Source organism: Uloborus diversus, chromosome 3 (genome assembly GCF_026930045.1).
Source record: "Uloborus diversus isolate 005 chromosome 3, Udiv.v.3.1, whole genome shotgun sequence".
Lineage (NCBI taxonomy): Eukaryota > Metazoa > Arthropoda > Arachnida > Araneae > Uloboridae > Uloborus > Uloborus diversus.
Genome location: NC_072733.1, coordinates 216,059,463 through 216,082,698, shown reverse-complemented (window position 1 = coordinate 216,082,698; position 23,236 = coordinate 216,059,463). Strand labels below are relative to the sequence as shown.

Here is a 23,236-nt window from a genome sequence, read left to right as displayed (position 1 = left end):
ACCGCCCTAAAGCCAGGGCTAAGGCAGAAATACTTAAAATACACCGCCAGCTCAATTATTCCATCCGAGGACTGCAGTTTCGTGCTTTTTAGCACTCATCAGCCCAGAATAGGAATCACATGAGCTGGAGGCCAAAAATCTCTTAATAGGAGAGCCAAACAAACTGTTGTTTGTTTGGCTCTCTTGGCTTTAGCACTCATCAGCCCAGAATAGGAATCACATGAGCTGGAGGCCAAAAATATCTTAAGGGAGTCAAGAGAGCCAAACAAACTGGGCTCCCTTAAGAGATTTTGGCCTCTATCTCATGTGATTCCTATTCCGGGCTGATGAGTGCTAAAAAGCACGAAACTGCAGTCCTTGGATGGAATAACTGAGCTTTCGGTGTATTTTAATTATTTGATTATTTTGTTTGTAACTGATAAAAAAAAATTTTGCATTAAAACTAAATTGCTTTTTTGAACTTTTTATTTTTAGAAGTTATTCATCACTTATGACAGGAACAATGCAATCAAATCAGGTTAGTGACTCTGTATATGTTTACTAAAGTTTGTTGTATGTGTAGCTCAGTTAACTCGTTAGTTATTCATGCAATATTAGTTATGATTTTTGCCCTTCTTTCAACTGTGAAGAAAAGTGTTTTGCTCTGTCTAAAACAAAGAAGGCAGATATGGAACACCTCTTCCTAGCTTTGTTCCATTCCTACCTTAAATTAACAGATTTTGTAAATGGCTTAGCATATAAGGGTCATTATCCAGAAAAAGTAACTTTTGAACGCAAATATTTTTCAATTTCGAAACCTTTTGTTTTCTTTTTTTCATTCTTACATGAAAGTGTTACTTACTAAAAGTAACCATAAACAATGGCCCAGCTAAGTTATAATTATTTTACTCATAAGTAAATAAAAAAAAAAGCCTTGTTCAGGGAAATAAAAAAAGGGAAAAAAATTTTAATGTTTAAAAATCGAGGCCAATTTAATATCAAAGTAGTAATTTTGTTAGTTGGTGCAAACAATCAGCTATTTTAATGATTAGTGGGAATATAATATTAAGCTCTCTTAATTAAAGTATGGCTTAGTCAGTAGTTTCAAATGTATGTTAAAAAAAAGTATTTAGTAAATTTGAGGATATACTGGCAATTTGTAATTTTGGTAGAATGCCTATTGATGTATTTCCCCTCCATCAGTTATTTTCACCTCAAAAATAATGACATTGATAAGGTCTGTCACGTAGGTGAGATTCACAAATGTGAGGATCTTTCCATCAATATAGGCCTAATAGATACGTTTTTCATTTAATTTTGTTCTTTTTGTTTCTTAACTCTGCACATGTTAAGCATATGAAAACATGTTCACTTCTTTTTTTTACATTAGTTTACAGCCCTGAAATTCAAGTTCACTGAGGTGAGAAGTCGGAATAACCACACTTAGCTTTTAAAGCAAAATCTATCGACTTGTTTTTCTACAAAAAATCTCACAACTTCAACTATGGCTGAAAATAACTGTCATGTGTTAATGATGAATGTCATGCTGTGTTTAGGTAACGGAGGTGAAAATTTATTGTGTAACATGACTCCTTGTCCTTCTACAACGAATTAAAACACAATAAAAAAATTAAAAGGTACTCAAACAATTAGTATTTGAGGCACGTGTGAAAGGAATAATAATAGAACATTAATGTTATTTGAAATATTTGCCAAAAGAATTACAAAGAAAAAAAACATTTTCTATATTTTTCAAATATTTTCCAATGTGCATTAAAACTGCACCATGAACAAAAATATTACTAAAGAACTTGAAATAAGCCATTCATCTGAAGTGGTTTCTTGTGATTCACATGCTTTTTGTGAATGAAATAGCACGTTCTCTGAACTTAATCAATGGTGCTCGTGGAGCGCTGGAATAGTCAGAGTTTCTCATTGAATAAACAAAAGCAAAATATGCCACTGTATTCCAAATACAATTTGAGACTAATGTCAAGGCTTACTTCTTCAGTAAATCACTGTTTTTACCTTTTTTCTGACTTGCTAAAGAAGCAGGGACAAACACAGTAAATTTTTGGTTGACATAAACCCAAAATAATGAATGAAGTATGAATATTTCATAAATGTCAAAACTCTGATTTAAATTAAGTATTTTCTGAATTAAATAAAAAATGTTCACAAAATAAACCATACATAAATGCGTAAAAACTTGGATTTTTTTTTTATTTCAACAATAACGCAATACTTGTCCAAAGTGTTTTCAAAACGATATCACTATTTATTACATCAAAAGATTTGAATTTTTTAATCAACTCAAAAGCATTCTTCTAAAAAGAATGCATTTTTACAAAGTATAACTGCTGACTGGGTAACCAGATTCCTCATGAGACAAATAACAGTTATAAAATACTTTGACTGTGAATCAGTTAACAATTGTAACAAATTTATGAATGTGAAATAGCGGGGCCAAGTGAAATGGTGAAATATTGACTTCGTTTTTAGTGTGACCTGTCTGGTAATACTACAGTGAAGCATTGTGTATATGTTTTTGAAGGAGCAGTATGAAACACAAGTGTATAAATGAAAAAAATATATAAAGTAGGTATATATTACTGTGTATTCGACTGTGCAGGGATTAATTTTAAAAACGTATATTTGATAAAAATGTATAAAAGAGAAATGCATAGACACTGTATGTAGTAACACACACTTCACTGTATGTAGTAACACACACTTCACTGTATGTAGTAACACACATAGTCGATTCCAGTTGGAGAAAGTTACACAGTAAAACTCCTTTAATGCGGACACTAAGGGGACAATTTTTTTTGTCCGCAATAGAGGGGTGTCCGCAGGACAGGGGTTTAGTAATGTTATTTGCTTTGGAATAGGGAAATAAAAAATTATCCGCATCAGAGGGGTGTCCGCATTTGAGGGGTGTCCCTTAGGAGGGGTTTTACTGTATCTGAAGATCAAAGCATATGATGATGCAAACAGTTTTAAAAATTGATACTCTTATTGTAATATTTTGTTTTAAGTCTGAAATTGTTTTGGTTATTATAAAATGATAAAATTCCTGTTAGAGTAACATTTTAAATATTAATTGGAACCCACTAATATTCGGTGCAGTGTTTATTTATTCAATATTAAGCTTGTTTTTATTACCAAATAGCACAACCTTGAGGGTCACCCATCTGGATGAAATTCCGGATTTAGGTCAATTCCTACTAGATATTAGCCCAGGTAAAGCGGTTTGACTGCATAGACTCTAGTTGGGCTGTAATAGGGGTCCAAAGTTTCTAGTTTGGCTCTGAAAAAACTAGGGTTTTTTCCTTTGAAATTAACCTTTCTTTACTCTTTTCTTGATATTGCATTGCAGTATCGTCTAATTGAATGCATTCACAGTATAGAATAAATTTCACCACCCCTAGGTTGTATTAATGAGAGATGCGACAGATGTTAGGAGAGCAAATATTGTGTCAAAGTTTTAAGTTCCAATGAAAACCCTATTGCTGTCTAGAAACCAAACAAGCTAATTTAGACCCTCTTTGGTGCCAAACTAGTGTTTATGCACTAAAACTATCTTACCTGTGCTCATATCTAGAAGGAATGGACCTAAATTTAGAAGTTTATCCATACTCGTGACTCTCAAGTTTTGTCACACAGATTTGTAAGATGCCAGAATTGCAACTGCGTTTTCCATTACAATTTGAAACTTTGGGGCAATATCTACAATCCCAAGGACATTCAGCGTCTCTTATCAGTACAACGGGGGAGGGGAGATTTGTTCTTTGTTGAGAATGCATTTAATCAGCTCATACTGCAATGCAAATGCAAGAAAAGGGTAAAAAAAAGTTTAATTTTATAGAAAAACCATTCCTTTTCTGGACTCAACAACTTTGAACTCCTGTAGCAGCCAAACTAGGGCCTATGCAGTCAAATTGCTTTATTGAAGTGCATATCAAACGCGAACTGACCTAACTCCAGAATTTCATCCAGATCTGTGACCCTCAAGGTCGTGTTGTTTGGTAGTTAGCTTAAATGTTTTGTACAATTAGTCAAGTGAATGCGGGACAAAATAGATGAGGCAAAGTGAAATAGTTCATTTCGTTTACTTATATAATCATTAGTTAAATCACTTAAATATTCATATATTAATTCATTCATTTATGTTCCTTCATTCAATGATTCACTTTTGTATTCATTCCTTCAGTTACTGTCTCATTTTTTCACTATTTTACTCGCTCATTTATTAAGTCCTATACATTAATTCATTAATTTACTTATTTATTTGGGTATTGTTTCATTATGTTTATTTTTTCATTCTTATATTCACTATTTCATTTAATGAAAAATATTTGTAATAATCATAGAAAATATTTCATTAGAAAAATATTTTATTTTTCACTTTGCCCCATTAACTTTTAAAGTGAAAAAAAAAAAAAAATCCACCTTTTTTTAAGGAACAAATTTACTGCCATGAATATAAAGTCTTTCAATGGCATGTTTTGTTATAAAATACATTGTTATTTCATTATGTACTGTAATTTTCAAAACAAATTTCCAATTTGTTCATTTTGAAAAAAGTAATTTAACTACTATTTCTCTTTTCCCCACAGTCAACTACTTTATGAAATTCATGTTTATTTCGACTTTTTTGCAAAACACTTTTTCTAAAAATTACATTTGGGATCTGCCAGAAAAATAGGCGATTTTATGGTTCGATTAAAAATGGGCATTCTATTGAAGGTAGTCCAACTATTAAGAATTGTGCCCTCAATCCAGTAACATTTATTAAACTTGGCAAAGTAGACACAAGAACAGTGTGCCTTTGTAATTAAATGTTATTACAAGAATGATAGTAGTACTGTTGTAGCACAATAATTTAGACACCATTTTAGAATTCATTGCAACAATTTAGTTCCTCAATTAAGACATAGATAAAGAACTTTAGAGAAACAGTTACTTCATTAGCAATGGAGATGAGGGGGGATAACAGTACATATGCTGGAAAACATTGCTGCAGTGAGAAAAGCCTCTCAGCTCAGTCCAAGATCATATTGATACAAATCTCCACTACTAGTGAAAATTGTCGTGTTCACAAAGACCTACCTACATCTCTATAAAATTCAGATAGTGCATGCACTAACCAAAAATAATATAATTAATATAGTCACGTTCTGAAGGTATTCAGAGAAATAGCAATCACCTACTGCACGTTGTATTCCCGGCACATCATGCTGTAAATACCTGTAAGGTAAATTTTTCTCAATGCTTTATGCTGTCAAAAAATATCAGATTCTGTAAGCATCTTTAAATACCTTGGGACCGAAGTAAATACCCAGAATGATTTAGGATCAGAAACAAAAGATTAATTACTGAAAACGGAGCCTGTTATGGTATAAAATATTATTTTAATATCAAGGTGTAAACAAGATTTTTTTATAAAACCAACACTAGGCCAACTCTGACTTATAGCTCAGAGGCATGGGCAATTTACTGACAGCACAGGTCTCTTTTGTCAATTTTCGAAAGAAAATTCTACATGGTATTTTGGGGGGAGTGGAGAGAAATAGAGTATGGAGAAAAAAGTAGAACTTTGAACTGTATAGATGCTTTCAAAATATGGACGTAGTAAAATACATAACATGTCCTGCCCATCTCATTTTTTGCAATTTTAAGTCCATCCCTCTTTAAGATCCTAAATTCAGGACAAACTAGCAGACGTCCGAGAATAAGACTAAAAATGAGATGGCTGGATTGTTTGGAAGGAAATTTTGAAACTATCAAATTCTTAAATTGGAGAAGTCAGCTATTCCATAGCTATTCAATAAATAAAAATTAAACTTACCACTCTAAAAGGAACCAAAAATTTTTTATTTAAAAAAAATATATAAACGAATCTCGGTAGCAATGGTTTGCTTTCTGATTTCAACTGAATAAGGAAATTCAATTTAGTTTTATTTCAAAATAAACCTCAAATTATCGATCATGCTGGAAAATTTGAATTTCTTGGCATGCTGGTCAACCTCGCTTTTTCCAGTTATGTCAGTTAATGTGGGGTAATATGGTTAGATCCAATGGGTTGTTGAGCCAGTGATAATGATGAAAGAGTTTAAGATTAGAAATGTATAATTTACTAAATTGTGTATGTGATTTGTCGGTTCTTACAGTTACGAGTTTTGTAAAACAGAGTTTTCGAACTTCAACTTTTATAACAAATCGATCATGCTGGAAAATTTGAATTTCTTGGCATGCTGGTCAACCTCGCTTTTTCCAGTTATGTCAGTTAATGTGGGGTAATATGGTTAGATCCAATGGGTTGTTGAGCCAGTGATAATGATGAAAGAGTTTAAGATTAGAAATGTATAATTTACTAAATTGTGTATGTGATTTGTCGGTTCTTACAGTTACGAGTTTTGTAAAACAGAGTTTTCGAACTTCAACTTTTATAACAAATTTGCTGTCATAAATGTGATTTTTTTCTTCTATTCTGGAACAAGAACACTAATATTGTTGCTTTTTTAAATTGTAACCTTATTACATTCAGCACATTATTATCTTCTAGCGATGTATTATAGGGATTTGCCAAATTAAAGTGCAAAATCCTTCTGGTAAAAAATATTGCACTCATGCATTACTGCTAGAAAATTATGACAGGTTTTTAATTAAATCATTTATAGCTCTTGTTTAATATCTATTGTTTACTTACTTTTTTTCTGTTTTCTTAAATATATACCACTATAAACAATTTTTTTGGCTAATTTTTCAAAAAAGTCTATTATACCCCCCCCCCCTCCCCAAATTTCTGTTTTGAAAATAGGGGGACTGAATTACTTTTGAGATTTTACAGTTCTAGAAAGTGTTTTATTTAAGGCATACATAATAATGTCACAGAGCTAAAAAGATCTGATTCTAGAAAGAAGTGCCAATTTAGTCCAAGCATTTGTTTTTTATGTTCGACATTACAAAAAAATAATTTTAATGCAGTTGAACTTTCATATTCTGAAACTTGCTAGACCTTTGAAAATCCAGATTTTAGAATTTTATGAAGTTTTTTAGATGTATTAAAGAGCAAGTCTAAATTTAAATTTTGAGTTATAAAATTCCCCTTTTATACCCAGTGAAGTAAAATTTTACACTCATTTTTTCTTTTATTTAAGACATTTGACTAAACTTTTTAATTTTTACTTCTCATACGAATCTTAGAGGACCGAAATGGAGGACCCATGAAAAATATTCGTATTAAATATCACATAGTATGGGACGCTATACCATTTCCTCTAAACCAATTTTGCAGGTTAAGCGTTTTTGTGTTAAATGTACTTTACACTAATTGTTCTAAGGTCATTTTTTATCAGTCAGTTTGTTAATAACTGATGATTCATCATTGAACAGCAGTTGGTGCAATTCCTGGTACAGTGAAACCTGTGTAAATTGACCATCTGTGGTGCACTACCTTAATGGTCAACTTACAGAGGATGATTCATATGATAAGGGACTGATTCCGTGCCTGAAAAAGCGGTCAACTTCACAGGTTTTACTGTACTTTGTTTTTAGTAAGATGAAGGATTATCAAAAAATATATCTTGATCTAGAAATCCTTCAAAATCCTAATCTTTAATAAAAACATATGGTTGGCAACAAGTTAGGCTCGGTTTGACACGAAATATCTTTCATACATTTTGCTATGCACTTGCAGTATATCATATTGCATCTTTTGTAGATTTATTTATTAGGTATTCAATTGACTGAATTTGAAAAGAAAAATGATTTAAATGTTGGCTTCAGAATTTACTTGATATAAAACAAATATCATTGTTTCATACTTTTCTTTTATCTAAACGCAGAGCAGCATATCATCATATTTATTACCTTTTGTTAGTAAAGAACTAGTGCACAGTGCAAAACAACTCCATAGTTTGAGATATTGCATATAGAGGTCATTTCACAAATTAAATGAGGAAATCTGAAAGTTTCCAAGTTAGTGAAAAAATAAGGAATAGTGTGGAAGTTTTACTAAATTTTAAACAAAAAAAAACGTAATTATTCCTTTTTAGTCATCATAGCTAAAGTTATTTTGAAAACAACTAATTTTACTTTTTTTTTGTGTTTTAGGATGATGGTGAAGACTCTGATGATTTTATGTGAACATCTAGATGAAACTTCTTAGTCCCACAGTGATAATATAACCTATGGTTAAAAAATATCTGATTTTTTTATTAACTATTAGACTGTTCATAATGTTAACTTAATTACATAAATGTACTTGATTTAAAACCGTTTACCCGCCAATATTCCAAAACTGGAACATCATATTTAACTGAACATTTTCCCAAGAAATAACGTTAACAAAAAACAAGTTTTTTAACACAGTTTAGTCTTATTTCAAAGTATTTTTTGATTTCCTGCTTGATTGTTTATATATTTTCAATTATTTATTGCGATTTTTCAAAGATGAGTGTTTTTTTAGCTTTTTGCAACTTTTTCTTATAAAATTTACCAAAAATTGGCTTTTTCAGAAAATGTGCTGATATTTGTTATAGTTGTGAAAAATACTTCAACGTATGATCTTAAAATGCTTGTAGAAATGTACAATGATATTTCTAAAAGGTGTACTCCTTCAAAATAGCATGTTCCAATTTGGGAACATTGGCTCTTTACGGAGTCAAATTTCCAAGAAGTAAATCGTTCGACTTCAAAGGGGAAATTTCATTTTTCGTAATATGTTTATTTTTTCTTCTTATTTTGAATGTACTCTGATGTAGATGTCGGCAAAACTAAGTAAGTTTATATTTTGAAAGGATATGACGTTTCGTTAGCAAAGAAAATAATAACAGTCTATTGTTTGACGGACTATATGGCTCCGAATCCACACCTGCTCGGACAGTTGCATTGTCACGTGATAATAAAAAATAATAGTGAGCGTTTTATTCTTCATATTTTAAATGCAGTTCAATAATTCGCTAGCTTTGTTTTCGAGCGAAACGAAATTCTGTTTGACGTATACCAACTGTTCATAAATGTTAAAAAATGTCTAAAGATTTCTTACTGTAGCACAAGCTGTGACTTATTTAGAGACATTGTCAGATTCGGATTTGTCAGATGTAGATATATGCCAATTACCCCCTTATGAACCAGGCAATATCACTGAGGAAGAAGACATTCCTAGAAGAAGAGTCACAACCTATTACATCAATTGATGTATGTGAACAGGTGAACATTTTTTCCGCCAACTCTCGTGAAAATTTAACAAAAGAATCGGAGGAAGAACGAAGTCTGAAATCATTAGATAATAAAAGTAAAAAGCAAATGAAAACGGAAAAAAAAAGAAAAAATTGGAATTATCAGGAAATAAAAGTAGAAAAAGAATGAAAATGGATTTAACTTGGGAGAAGAAAGCTAATTTTCAGAAACTGATTTCGTCAGAAAGTATTGAACCGATTCGACACGCATTTCCGAATATAGTGGATTTATCTCCAATTGATTTTTTTTTTTAAACTTTACCTTTGCAGTATGTTGAACACTTAGCAAGTACGACAAACTTGTATGCATTGCAAAAAGGAGAATCAATAGATGTTGATTCTCCTACAATTTTTTAGTTTGCTGCTATTGAGTGGGTACCATTCCGTTCCTTCTGAAGATATGTATTGGAGCAATGCAGAAGATACATCTGTGCCAATTGTACCAACAGTTATGCCTTGAAATCATTTTCAAAAAATAAAAAACAACTTTCATTGGATGGACAACTATGAATTAAAACAAAATGACAAACTTGAAAAAGTATGCCCTACTTACAAACAATTGTGTAAAAACCTTCAACAATTTGGTGTATTTCATGAAAAATTGAGCATAGAATCTAGGGAGCCCTACTACGGTCGGCATTCATGTAAAATGTTTATTAGAGGAAAACCAATAAGATTTGGCTTCAAAATTTGGATTCTGTGCTCTTCAAGTGGATACGCATATTCCATGGAGATTTATTCAGGCAAAAAAGAAGGATCCCCTGATGTGCAATTAGGATCCAAAGTTGTAAATGATCGATTATCAGTTTTGACTGACATGTCTAAGCATGAAGTATACTTTGATAACTTTTTTTACAATCATATGACTTAATTTCTCAGCTATCAAAAAAAGGTGTACGAGCAACAGGAACAATTCATAAAAAGTAGTCGAAAACTTAGTACTGCATAGTGAATAAAATATGACAACGTATATAAAGTACAAATTCAAAATGAAAAAAGGTTAAAAAACCAGCAAACCGCTGTTTCGGCACTCTAAAATACAAGTGCCATCATCAGTGCAATTAAAAACGAAGACAGGTTCAACCCGACTAAAACACAGTCGAGGCGAACATTGGAATGAGAGACGAGTTGTAAAAGATATGAGAGCAGTACCGGAAACGATGACGTCAAGGTTGCGTCAGAACTACAGAGGACAGTTGCACTCAGGTGAAAACGTCACGGACAAAAAAGTAAATCAAATAACAGACTTCCAAACATTAGGAAAAGGGGGAGTGCTAGACAAATCATTGACGATTAAATTAGAATTTTTCCATATGTAATATGACTCCCAAAAATCTAAATCACGAATAGACGAACACTCGTGAATAACTTTGGCGGAAGAAAAAATAAAATTATGGCCACAAGACCAACAATGTTGAGCAATAGAGGAGCGTTTGAGATCCTGTTTTTTGACGTAATTTTCGTGTTCTTTTATCCGGAATTTGAGGGATCGTCGAGTCTGCCCAATGTAGGCCAATTTGCACTGGCAGGAAACACTATAAATGCCCCATTTGTCAAGGTTCTGAACAGGGTGTTTAAGCTGTGAAAATTTAAATTTATTAACAGGAGAAAAAGTGACGGAAAAATGAAACTTTTTTAAGATTTTGGCAATTTGTAGACTGATTTTAGGAAAAAAGGGTAAGACAACGGAACTCGAATAGTTCACAGGAGCAAGTGTTTGTTTTTTGTTAGCTGAGCTACATAGCTTCTTATAAATGGTATCAATAATATCAGATGTGAATCCCCGATCAATCGCAATACTTCGTAGGTAATTCAGTTCTGATGAAAGTAGATTGGAATTTGAACAAATGGCTAAAGCACGGTAAATAAAAGATCTGAAAGCAGCCAATTTTTGTTTAGGAGGGTGAACGGATAACTTGTGGGGGGGAAGAGAAACAGCAAAGGGTTTACGGAAAACAGTAGTTGTAAATATATTGTTATGACGAGTGATGGACACATCAAGAAAAGAAATATGATTTCCAGATTCCAATTCAACAGTAAATTGAATATGTGGGTCAATAGTATTTAGGATGGATAAAAGGTTATCAAGGTCACTGACCGACGAGTCCAAAAGCACAAAAATGTCGTCAACGTACCTGACGTAAAAATCAAATTGTATAATTTTAAATAATTTAAGTTCGAAATAGTGCATGTACAAATCACTTAGAATTGGACTCAAAGGGTTGCCCATAGCAAGACCTTCAGTCATACGGAAAAAATTACCGTTGAAAACAAACGTGTTTAGTTTTAAGCAAGAACGTGTTAAATTGCATAATTCATTGATCTCAAAATCGGAAAAGTGATGTTCAGTTAATCTCATTTTAAGGCAGTCTAACGCACCTTCAACAGGCACGTTAGTGAAGAGTGATTTCACATCAAAAGAGGCCATTCTATGGTTATTTAGCTGAAAAATTTGAAGTTTGCAAACAAAGTCAAGAGAGTTTCGAACAGTAAAACAATTGCTGGAAAGAAGAGGTGAAAAAACGGAAACTAAAAATTTGGCCAATTTGTAAGAAGCACTACCAATGTTAGAAACAATGGGACGGAGAGGAATGAGTGGTTTATGCACTTTAGGCAAAGCGTAGAATCTGGAACATTGTGCAACAGAAGGAATCAAGCGTTTTTTGTGAAAATCTGGAATCAACGGAGATGACTTAATGGCGTTACTGATAGTTTTTAATTCTTTACCACAAGGATCTTGTTTGATTTTTTCAAATGGCCCGTCTAAAATTAAGTTATTGCATTTGTTGATATAATCTTTTTTGTTTAGAACAACAATTTGGCCCCCCTTATCAGCGTTTGTAATGACTAAATCAGAGTTAGCACATAAATCTCTTACGGTACGAGTTACATTATATAGCTTGTTGTTATGGAACTGTGAATTGAAGTTGATGTTGTTAGAAATGAGATGACGGATTGAATCCTTCTGTGTGGAAGTTAAAGCACTAAATTTCAAGGCCTTTTCGACCGGAGCAATTAAAAGAGGAAACGACGGTTTAGATGGGGCCGCAAAATTACTATTGAATTTTAAAGCATTAACTTGAGCAGAATTTAAGGAAACATCTGAAAGATTGACGACAGCATTAACATAAACTTTTGGTAAGTTATAAATTGTAAGATTAGAAGAAACTTTACATAAACTGGTTAACTTTTTATTAAGTACTGATTTGTGTTTGTTTGAATAAAAAGCAGCTCTCTGCCAAGACCTCCTGTCAAAAAATTCAAAATGACGACTGGAATTAGCAACACGTAAGTGTAAATCAAAATGTGAGTGTATCATCTGTCTTTGATTTTAATCATGTCTGACATTAATAGGTTTTGTAACCTACGGGTTAAGAAATTTAAATTTTTAGATCATTTATCCTTTTTGTGTGAATGTAAAAGGAGACGAGTTATTCCTAATTTTATTTCACTTGAGTGCAATTTATCTCGGTCAACGAGAATTGATAAATCTTTGTTCAACTTTAAATTGGCTCTGTTAAGAGCTGTCATCCAAGATACGCGACACAAAGTTGCAATGATTGAGCAGGAGCTTTTTGATTTACACTTACGTGTGGCTAATTCCAGTCGTCATTTTGAATTTTTTGACAGGAGGTCTTGGCAGAGAGCTGCTTTTTATTCAAACAAACACAAATCAGTACTTAATAAAAAGTTAACCAGTTTATGTAAAGTTTCTTCTAATCTTACAACTTATAACTTACCAAAAGTTAATGTTAATGCTGTCGTCAATCTTTCAGATGTTTCCTTAAATTCTGTTCAAGTTAATGCTTTAAAATTCAATAGTAATTTTGCGGCCCCATCTAAACCGTCGTTTCCTCTTTTAATTGCTCCGGTCGAAAAGGCCTTGAAATTTAGTGCTTTAACTTCCACACAGAAGGATTCAATCCGTCATCTCATTTCTAACAACATCAACTTCATTCACAGTTCCATAACAACAAGCTATATAATGTAACTCGTACCGTAAGAGATTTATGTGCTAACTCTGATTTAGTCATTACAAACGCTGATAAGGGGGGCCCAATTGTTGTTCTAAACAAAAAAGATTATATCAACAAATGCAATAACTTAATTTTAGACGGGCCATATGAAAAAATCAAACAAGATCCTTGTGGTAAAGAATTAAAAACTATCAGTAACGCCATTAAGTCATCTCCGTTGATTCCAGATTTTCACAAAAAACGCTTGATTCCTTCTGTTGCACAATGTTCCAGATTCTACGCTTTGCCTAAAGTGCATAAACCACTCATTCCTCTCCGTCCCATTGTTTCTAACATTGGTAGTGCTTCTTACAAATTGGCCAAATTTTTAGCTTCCGTTTTTTCACCTCTTCTTTCCAGCAATTGTTTTACTGTTCGGAACTCTCGACTTTGTTCGCAAACTTCGAATTTTTCAGCTAAATAACCATAGAATGGCCTCTTTTGATGTGAAATCACTCTTCACTAACATGCCTGTTGAAGGTGCGTTAGACTGCCGTAAAATGAGATTAACTGAGCATCACTTTTCCGATTTTGAGATCAATGAATTATGCAATTTAACACGTTCTTGCTTAAAACTAAACACGTTTGTTTTCAACGGTAATTTTTTCCGTATGACTGAAGGTCTTGCTATGGGCAACCCTTTGAGTCCAATTCTAAGTGATTTGTACATGCACTATTTCGAACTTAAATTATTTAAAATTATACAATTTGATTTTTACGTCAGGTACGTTGACGACATTTTTGTGCTTTTGGACTCGTCGGTCAGTGACCTTGATAACCTTTTATCCATCCTAAATACTATTGACCCACATATTCAATTTACTGTTGAATTGGAATCTGGAAATCATATTTCTTTTCTTGATGTGTCCATCACTCGTCATAACAATATATTTACAACTACTGTTTTCCGTAAACCCTTTGCTGTTTCTCTTCCCCCCCACAAGTTATCCGTTCACCCTCCTAAACAAAAATTGGCTGCTTTCAGATCTTTTATTTACCGTGCTTTAGCCATTTGTTCAAATTCCAATCTACTTTCATCAGAACTGAATTACCTACGAAGTATTGCGATTGATCGGGGATTCACATCTGATATTATTGATACCATTTATAAGAAGCTATGTAGCTCAGCTAACAAAAATCAAACACTTGCTCCTGTGAACTATTCGAGTTCCGTTGTCTTACCCTTTTTTCCTAAAATCAGTCTACAAATTGCCAAAATCTTAAAGTTTCATTTTTCCGTCACTTTTTCTCCTGTTAATAAATTAAAATTTTCACAGCTTAAACACCCTGTTCAGAACCTTGACAAATGGGGCATTTATAGTGTTTCCTGCCAGTGCAAATTGGCCTACATTGGGCAGACTCGACGATCCCTCAAATTCCGGATAAAAGAACACGAAAATTACGTCAAAAAACAGGATCTCAAACGCTCCTCTATTGCTCAACATTGTTGGTCTTGTGGCCATAATTTTATTTTTTCTTCCGCCAAAGTTATTCACGAGTGTTCGTCTATTCGTGATTTAGATTTTTGGGAGTCATATTACATATGGAAAAATTCTAATTTAATCGTCAATGATTTGTCTAGCACTCCCCCTTTTCCTAATGTTTGGAAGTCTTATTTGATTTACTTTTTTGTCCGTGACGTTTTCACCTGAGTGCAACTGTCCTCTGTAGTTCTGACGCAACCTTGACGTCATCGTTTCCGGTACTGCTCTCATATCTTTTACAACTCGTCTCTCATTCCAATGTTCGCCTCGACTGTGTTTTAGTCGGGTTGAACCTGTCTTCGTTTTTAATTGCACTGATGATGGCACTTGTACTTTAGAGTGCCGAAACAGCTGTTTGCTGGTTTTTTAACCTTTTTTCATTTTGAATTTGTACTTTATATACGTTGTCATATTTTATTCAACAGGAACAATTCGTTAACCGAACTGCCCATTGTCCACTGAAATCCAAAAAAAGCCCTTTCTAAAGAAGATTGAGGAAATTTTGAATATCGATCTGATGGATCAGTGTACATGTGCAGCTGGAATGATAACGCAGTGGTTACAGTAGCATCTAATTGTTATACACATGAGCCACTTGTATCTGTAAAACGTTACTCAAATGCGCAGAAATGCAAGATAGATGTGCCACAACCTTATCTTATCAAGAGATACAATGAAGGAATGGGGGGTGTGAACGTCTTGGATAAACTTTTAGGGAGCTACAGACCTCATTTGAGGAGTAAAAAATGGTGGTGGAATCTTTTTAGTAATGCTCTGAATATTTCAGTTGTAACTAGTTGGTTACTTCATTGTGAGTTACACGAAGTCAAGATGAGGCATTTAGAGTTCCGAAGAGAAATAACAACTCACTTCCTAAGAAGAAAAGTATGAGGGAAAGTCATCCAGGGCCTCGTCATTTACATAAACAATCAAGAATGTCTGACTGACATTATATTGTATCTGCATCCCAAGGACGTTGTTCGGTGTGCAAAAAAAATACCACTAAGAAATGTTTCCATTGCGACAAACGACTTCACCAGCAAAATGCTTCCTTTCATATCATGGGCATTAGATATTGGATTTTCTGAATTCTGATATGTACATAAATGCAAATTAAAATATTATTTTTTCCGCAATAAAGTATGCTAAGATAAAAACCGCATTCAAAACCTCTTAGTTTAAAAAAATTCTCTGAAGGAAAAAACTTCATGCAAAGCGCCAATGTTCCAAAAATGGAACACACTGAAAAGCATAGTAAAAATTTTTTTTCTGGAAATTTTATTTTATTTCTGTATTTACTAGACATAAATAGACATCCTCCCGTCAATAGTTTGGCAGTTAAACGGTTAAATTACTTATAAGTAAAAACCTATATTTTGTTTGAACAAAAATATTCATTCTGCAAGCTTCATTTTATTTTGACTTAAGTAAATTTTCTACATTTTTTTTCTTGCAGTCTCTGGTTAACTCCTTATCAATAACCGTGCACAACACAACCGCTTCTACTCTATTGCAACTCTTTTCATTCTTATTAATTTCACTTAAAAGCATGAATTCTCAAGCTGTAAAGGTTTTTTTTTTTCCTGTGAACCTAACTCCTGACGTTGAAAATTGTAATTTAAATTTCATTTCAGTTGCTTAGGAAGTATTTTGTTTTTCTTTTCTATTGAAAGTAGGTAAAACAATTCCTACCTGAAAAGCATTTGAAGAAGCATACAGAACAAATGTAAAGCTTTTAGCCTGTCTTGTTGAGAGGAGATTTTTAAGGTATTTATGCAGTGAAAAGAAATGTTATTCTGAACAATGGCTATTACATAGCTGCCAACTTGTACAATTTAGCCGTACATTGTAAGATTTTCGGACATTATGTAGGCCTGAAAGAAGCATTTCAGACCTCGGAAATGTTCAGCAGAATAGTAGATGAAAAAAGCAGGGCTCATTTTCCTCCTACTTTTTCCTACTTAAGTAGGAATTGTCCTACTTTTCAGCAAAAATTCCTACTTTTCAGCAAAAAATTCTTACTTCTCCTATTTTTTAGCATGATTTTCCTTTAGAATTTAACTTGAAATTCCTTCAAAAGACTTTGAAATTAATGTGATTTCAAAAAATTTGCATTCAGAAAATGAAAATTTGTTAATTGTAAATTGTTTATGTATAATATTGTAACGGATCTGGCGCGACTTCCACTTTCTTGAAATGAAGACACAGTTCTTGATAAAAACACAGGAGCTTTGTTTACACTATGTACAGGAGAGATCTTCAACAACTGCTAAATTATTCATCAGCAATTAAGTAATTATCACACAACACCGTAAACTCAACGTTTACACACGTATTTACTTCCAAATACGAAAACAACACAGCGAAATGCCTCGCAATAAACAGAGCAAAAATGCTCTCAGTTCGAAATATCAATCGAAACTCCACTGTTTATCCATCGCTAATGGCTTATATAGACACCGAAAAGAAATTTCTCAAATATTCCACACGCTTCTGTAAAGTAGTAGACCGTTATCAAATTTTATCAATGAAAAAAAAAAGGAAATAGGGGTCGTATACTTTAGCCATATGAAAGGGGGTTGTATATTCATTACGGGAAACTATTTACAGGTTACGTTACTACAATAATTACTATTTACAGGATTTGTAACAATATTGAATTTATTTCACAAAGTTATACATGCTTGCAATTTCTTCTGAATTCTACTGCTTATGTTAAGAAAAAACTACTGCCTATGTTAAGTATGTAGTAAAAAAAAATCTATCTATATAAGTACAAACTTTTGATGATTATACTTGATTATGTATGTTATTCTTTTTTTTTTGCTGGCATGTAATGTTAGTTATTATATTTGAATTTCAGTTTGAACTATAGTCAAAAAAAACTGAATCCTCCCTTACCTTTTTTTTGTTTGTTTCCGTCACATTTTTGTAAAATTCAAGAGTTTTGTAAAATAGATATAATTTTCAGTATGGAAGAATGAAGTTCAGTTAAATCAGGAAATAAAATTTTTTTTATGTCAAAAATTTTTTAATTAGAAGTTTCATGTTATTTCTGACCTAAAATATTTTGTTGCATACAAAGTACTGAGCGCAATTAGCTCAAACTTGTTGCTTTCTTTAAATAGATAGGTCTTCAGATATAGTAACATTTAAAGCACAATAAAATGCTGCTAAATGGTTATCATGTACCCAGTACCTCTCTTGCCAGAAACCGAAAAAATTCCTCTTTCCTCAATCAACATTGATTTCGAAGCTGGCGCTTTGTAATAAGATAATAATTCTGCAATGTTTATTATTCAATATTGTTTGAAATTTATTTTGATTGTCCTAAAAATGTTCTGAAATTTTCATAATTTCTTTAAACTCTCTTGCCGCTGACAATAGCTTGACTCAGGGGCGCCTCAAGTTTTAATTTTTGAATGACAAAAATTCTGAATTTGGCGAATGATAAATTACTGGTATCAATATATAAATATAACTTATAGTATAACAGTAGTTTGAAAAACTTCAAAAAAAAAAAAAACACGCTTTTGTAGCAAAATGAACCTTATCATCGAAAGTTTATTTTTTACTTTTCAGTTTATTTTGCTACAAAAGCGTGTTAGCGTGTTTTTTTTTTCTTTAAGTTTTTAAGCTATTATTTTCTTTTTCTTTCTGTTTCTTCTTTTTTTGTCTTTAAGTTTAACTTTTTTAACGAAAAAATATTCATTTCAATATTATTCAAAACTTTCTATATTCATGAAATTTGCCCAAAAACGTGCCTATAGGTCTCGGGCAGCATTCGAAATGCAAATCCATCTCAGTCATCAATGTATGTGTGCAGAAATCATATTTATATTACTTTGAAAATTTGAGACTTATTTTAATAAAAGTATTGTTCGACAATAGCCTTATCAAAAATAAAATGCCAATTGAAGGCTCATCTAAATTTTGGCGTGAAATTACTTAAAAACAATTATAACTCATGTTCTAATTACCTTAGAACATTGGAACAAACATTGTCTGATGCAGAAAAAACCAAGGTTTTTATAGATATTTCCAAATATATATTTTTTAAATTTTTCTTCTTCACATTGTTGGATTTATGCCGAAATATTGATTAAAATTGGAATAAACTAACAATTAATAGTTAATTGATTTGATTATAGAATATTGCATTGTAATCGGGTCTGAGGTCGCATGCCAAATTTCAAAAGACTCTGATTGCAGGAAGTGGGCAAAATTTGAGTTGCAAGATTCCTTTACAAGATACATACATACACGTAAAGTGTGTTCATAAAAAGAGACATTTGGGTATTAAAAAATTGCAGTTATGTGCCAAATTTGTGGGATAAAGAAATTTTTAAAAAACCACAGTGACCTCCCACTGGGACACTCTTGGCTAGCTGCACAATTCATTTTTTGATTAAAGTAATTATAGAGGATGATATCAATAACACATAAAAAGTCTTTAAAAATATCTCAAAGTATTCATCCATTTTGAAAGTACAACAATGTAAAAATCCAAAAAGTTCAATAAACTTTGAAAGCTTAATCTACAAACTTTTCTTGAAATTAAAATTTGAAATAAAGTTTTTTTTTTTCCAAAATGCAACTCTTCAGAAATTTAAAAAAAAAATATGTATTAAAATGGCATGGATCATAATGGGGTTCATATTTAAATGTGAAAAAAATAGCTTTCTTTGAATGTGTCACCCCTGCACCAATTTCAGTGAAAACTAAATGGTAACATAAATTTTAGTAGAAAACTGTAACCATTTTACATCGAATGACTCACAAATTCTTGAGTGAAAAAATTCTTGTTGAATTAAAAGACTTTTCTAGAAGTGATGCAGCAAAAACTGTATTTGATTTAATGTTGCTACTAGTGTATTGAACAAAGTCCCAAAAAAAAAGGGGGGGGGAGGAAGTGGGTTCTGAGAAATAAAATAGCATTTGGTTCAAGTATTTATTCTTAATAAGGGGTGTCCCCCTTCTAGAGGGGTCATGGTGCAGATTGTATTGTTGAATTTTTTTGGGGGGGAGGGGGGTGTTTTTTGGGGGGGTCTTCCTATGTAGGTTTTTTGTGATATTTAGGGTGGTGTGCCCTTAATTTTGCAGGGGAGCACCCATGTCTTATTTGTTCTTGCTCAGTGATATAACTTTACATATTTGTTCGTATTATGTTCAAGATACTGCCTGTCAACCTGCGATACTGGATAATAATGTTTTTCATATCAAATTCTACCGTTAATATGTAAACTGCTTTGAAACAATAAACTCAAATTTCCTATTACAGTGGACAAACATTATATTTCTTCTTCTTTTTAAATAAATTACTTGCATGCTTTTAACTAGCATTTTAGAAGTATTTAGTTAAATTTACATATTAGTATTTAAAGAAAGAAATTTACAATTTAAAATTAATAAAATTTTCATTTAAAAGAATAATTTTAGAGGAAATGTAACTGAGCTCTAGGATAAGGCATTTAACTAAGGATGTAGGCTTTAAAAATAATAAATTAAAATAGCAAAGCCTTATGTACTAACAGTTCTAAAACGTTACAAGTTTTCTGGGGTCAACAATCTAATATTGCTTCGACATACGTATTGTACATGTCTTTTGATTCCATGCTTATGAATGATGTTTTATTAGAATTTTAAAAAATGGCAAAATTAAAATAACAAAGCTTTATGCACCAACAGCTCTAAAAAGTTGTAAGTTTTACTTATAATTTGAAGTTTTTGCAGTTAACAATCTAATATTGCTTCTTCATCAGTATTGTATACATTTTTTGATTTCATGCTTACAAATGATATTTTGAAAAAAAAAAAAAAAAAAAAAAAACCTTCAATAAAATGTAATTTTTAATAACTCAATTAAGAAGTTGAGTTGACCTAAAAAAAGTGTATATCGTACTCCAGTTAAGTATAATTATGTTTGTATTTTGTTTGTTCATTTATTTATATATTTTGCATGTAAGATATGTACTGGCAAGTTAAAAATATGAAAGGAAGTTTTTCATGAAAAATATTGTTCAAATACTTTTTAATTGTTTTGAAAATTTCCTATTTTTGCATTAAAATACCGGTCCTACATTTTCCTACTTTTTCATAAAAGTGTCCTACTTTTTTGCAAAAATATCCTACTTTTCCTACTTTTTGACCATCAAAATGCGCTATGACCCCTGAAAAAGCACATGACGAACAAAGTCCAAAGAAAAAAATATCCTTTTATTTTTAGCATATTTAGACAATGTATTTTTTTCTATCGAGGCGAAGACAATCTCAAAAATTATTTTACTCTGAAGATTACTTCTTGCTGCAAAGTGTATTTAATCCGCCTGTAACCATAGAATATCTCTCGATCTTCGGGGTTTTTTCAATCGAGGCAAGATGGAAAAATTGATTATACGGGACCTACACTAGCTTTGAACCAAACTAAGCTAATTACTCGAGAAATATTTTACTCTGAAGATTAACTATTGTTGCAAATATTATAATTTAGTGTATTTGATCCTCCCGCGGCCACAGAACACCTCTCGATGCTGGGGATTTTTCACCATCGAGGCGAAATGGAAAAATTCATTATGTGGGACCTACACTTCTTAAAGGGACACAACGTGCCCTTCCGCAAATACATGTGTTCAAGCTCTTTGATGAACCGCCCATGCTTTTTTAGACTATAACCACCGACAACCACCAGAGTTGCCTATTCAACCTCTATTGTAAAGGCAGGACCATAGTTGTAAAGGCGTCAGGATTGGAGGCAGTGGCGGATGGGGCAACATGAACCGGCCCTGGCATTTACAGGCCGCCGGCCCCCTTAAGACTTGCTCCTTGAAGAGGAGACGCTCCCACCGTCCTTAAGTTTTTTTTTTTTTTTTCAGATATAAAAGGTAGAGCGGATACATCCTCTAGATTTAGTAGGGAGTCACCATTAGAATTTGAGTATTCAAATTAGGAGAACTGCGTTTACGAATGTGGAGAAAAAGAATCAATAATACGAACACCTGCATAGTGAAAATTAATATTCTAGCTGACGAGGGGGTGGGGGGTTCGGGGGCACTCCCCCGGAAAATTTTCAAAATTATAGCTTCAAAAACGCATTGTTAGACTTTTTAAATGATCTTGGGCGATGTTTGCGGGAGGGGGTATTTGGAGAATTCCCCCAAAACTCTTTCAAAATCAGAGCTCTAAAACATATGAATAAGCATTGTTTTGAAACACTAGAGTTCAAAAGTTTGTTACCTATAAATTGCCCCCTCCCCCTCCTAAAGTCAGTATCTGAAGGTCTTATGTGCAATAACGATTGATGAGGAACTTTTCACGCGATATCGCGTGAAAAGAGAAACGTATAATTTTGATGAACGTTTTTAAACTATCTTTGACAATGTTAATGAGAGCAAAGATCCGGCGTCCCCCCCCCTCTTTTCAATTAGTTGTATTAAAAGTTCATTCTATGTGATCTTAGTTAATGTTTGGGAGAGAAGAGGTTCGAAGGTGCTCTCCAGGAATTTTTTCGTAATTGAAATCTAAAGAAAGGGATTGAGGTCTTTGATAGCGTAAAGGGCACCGACAATTCTAGGAAACTGAAGCTTAAAAAACGTTATTTCATCGACTTTCAATGACGTGAGGGGGAGGAATTTTCGGGACATATTTTGGATTTGAATAACATGAAACGAAATTTGAGAGGACCTTTAGTGATGCTGGCGAGCGTGTTGGGAACAAAAAACTTTCTAAGTTTGCTTTTAAAACGCAGTTTTTTGTCGATTTTCGGTAATGGTTAGTGGGTAAAGCTGTACGGGGACTTTCATTCGGTAATTTTCCGTTCCGCAAACTGCTTTTGCCGTCCCGTCCGAAGTAGTGTTCCTGTACTGGTCCCTGTCCCCTGTACACAGATGGCCGTGAAATGGTTATCGGCTATCATCAATGAAAGGGCTAATGAGGTGGGGTGCTAATCGATTGTTTATCTGGCGTCGAGTGCGTGGTGGGCCGGTCCACAAGGGAAGAAAAAGAAGGCTTTCGTCATGTACGAGTCGACGGTTTTTTCTTTTTTAAAAAATGCAAGGGTCTTCCTAAGATTTTTACAAAGATTTGAAATCCGTTTACAAAAATGAGTGAACCAATTTTAGATTTTCCACTGTCGCAAAGTGGTTTGATTTCGCATCTTCTAGGCGACAGATTTTTTTCAGTTTTTTAAGGAAAAAAAAATGAAAAAAAAAGTTTTTTTTTTGTACTATTCAATTAAAGATTTCATGCGGCCCAAACCGAGGCGGCCCACCGGGCATTTGCCCGGCTGCCCGCCGGCCCCATCCGCCACTGATTGGAGGGCGGTTTATTTACTCTGAGGAGGATCAAAAATTTCGGCAAAGTGACTTGTTCACTCATTATTACCTATTCCAAGAAATGCCCACGAATAACAGCCAGGACCTTGATAATACTGCAGTCTTGTTAACAGCCGCATTTCTTGGAATCAGAGCTCGGGTCCCCAGGAGCTGAAATGTTAACTATGGTTTCTTTCCATTGT

At 33.0% G+C, this 23,236-nt stretch overlaps 1 protein-coding gene across 1 annotated transcript in view; it reads left to right on the top strand.

Annotated features, from left to right (window-relative positions):
* Positions 1 to 8,130, top strand: part of LOC129219174 (coiled-coil domain-containing protein 25-like) — a 63,417-nt gene extending 55,287 nt beyond the window's left edge. Inside the window, exons 7-8 of the mRNA XM_054853494.1 lie at positions 475 to 517; positions 8,098 to 8,130. Coding sequence (XP_054709469.1) covers positions 475 to 517; positions 8,098 to 8,130 — 76 coding nt within the window. The remainder of the gene's footprint in view (positions 1 to 474; positions 518 to 8,097) is intronic.
* The last annotated feature ends 15,106 nt before the right edge of the window (positions 8,131 to 23,236 follow it).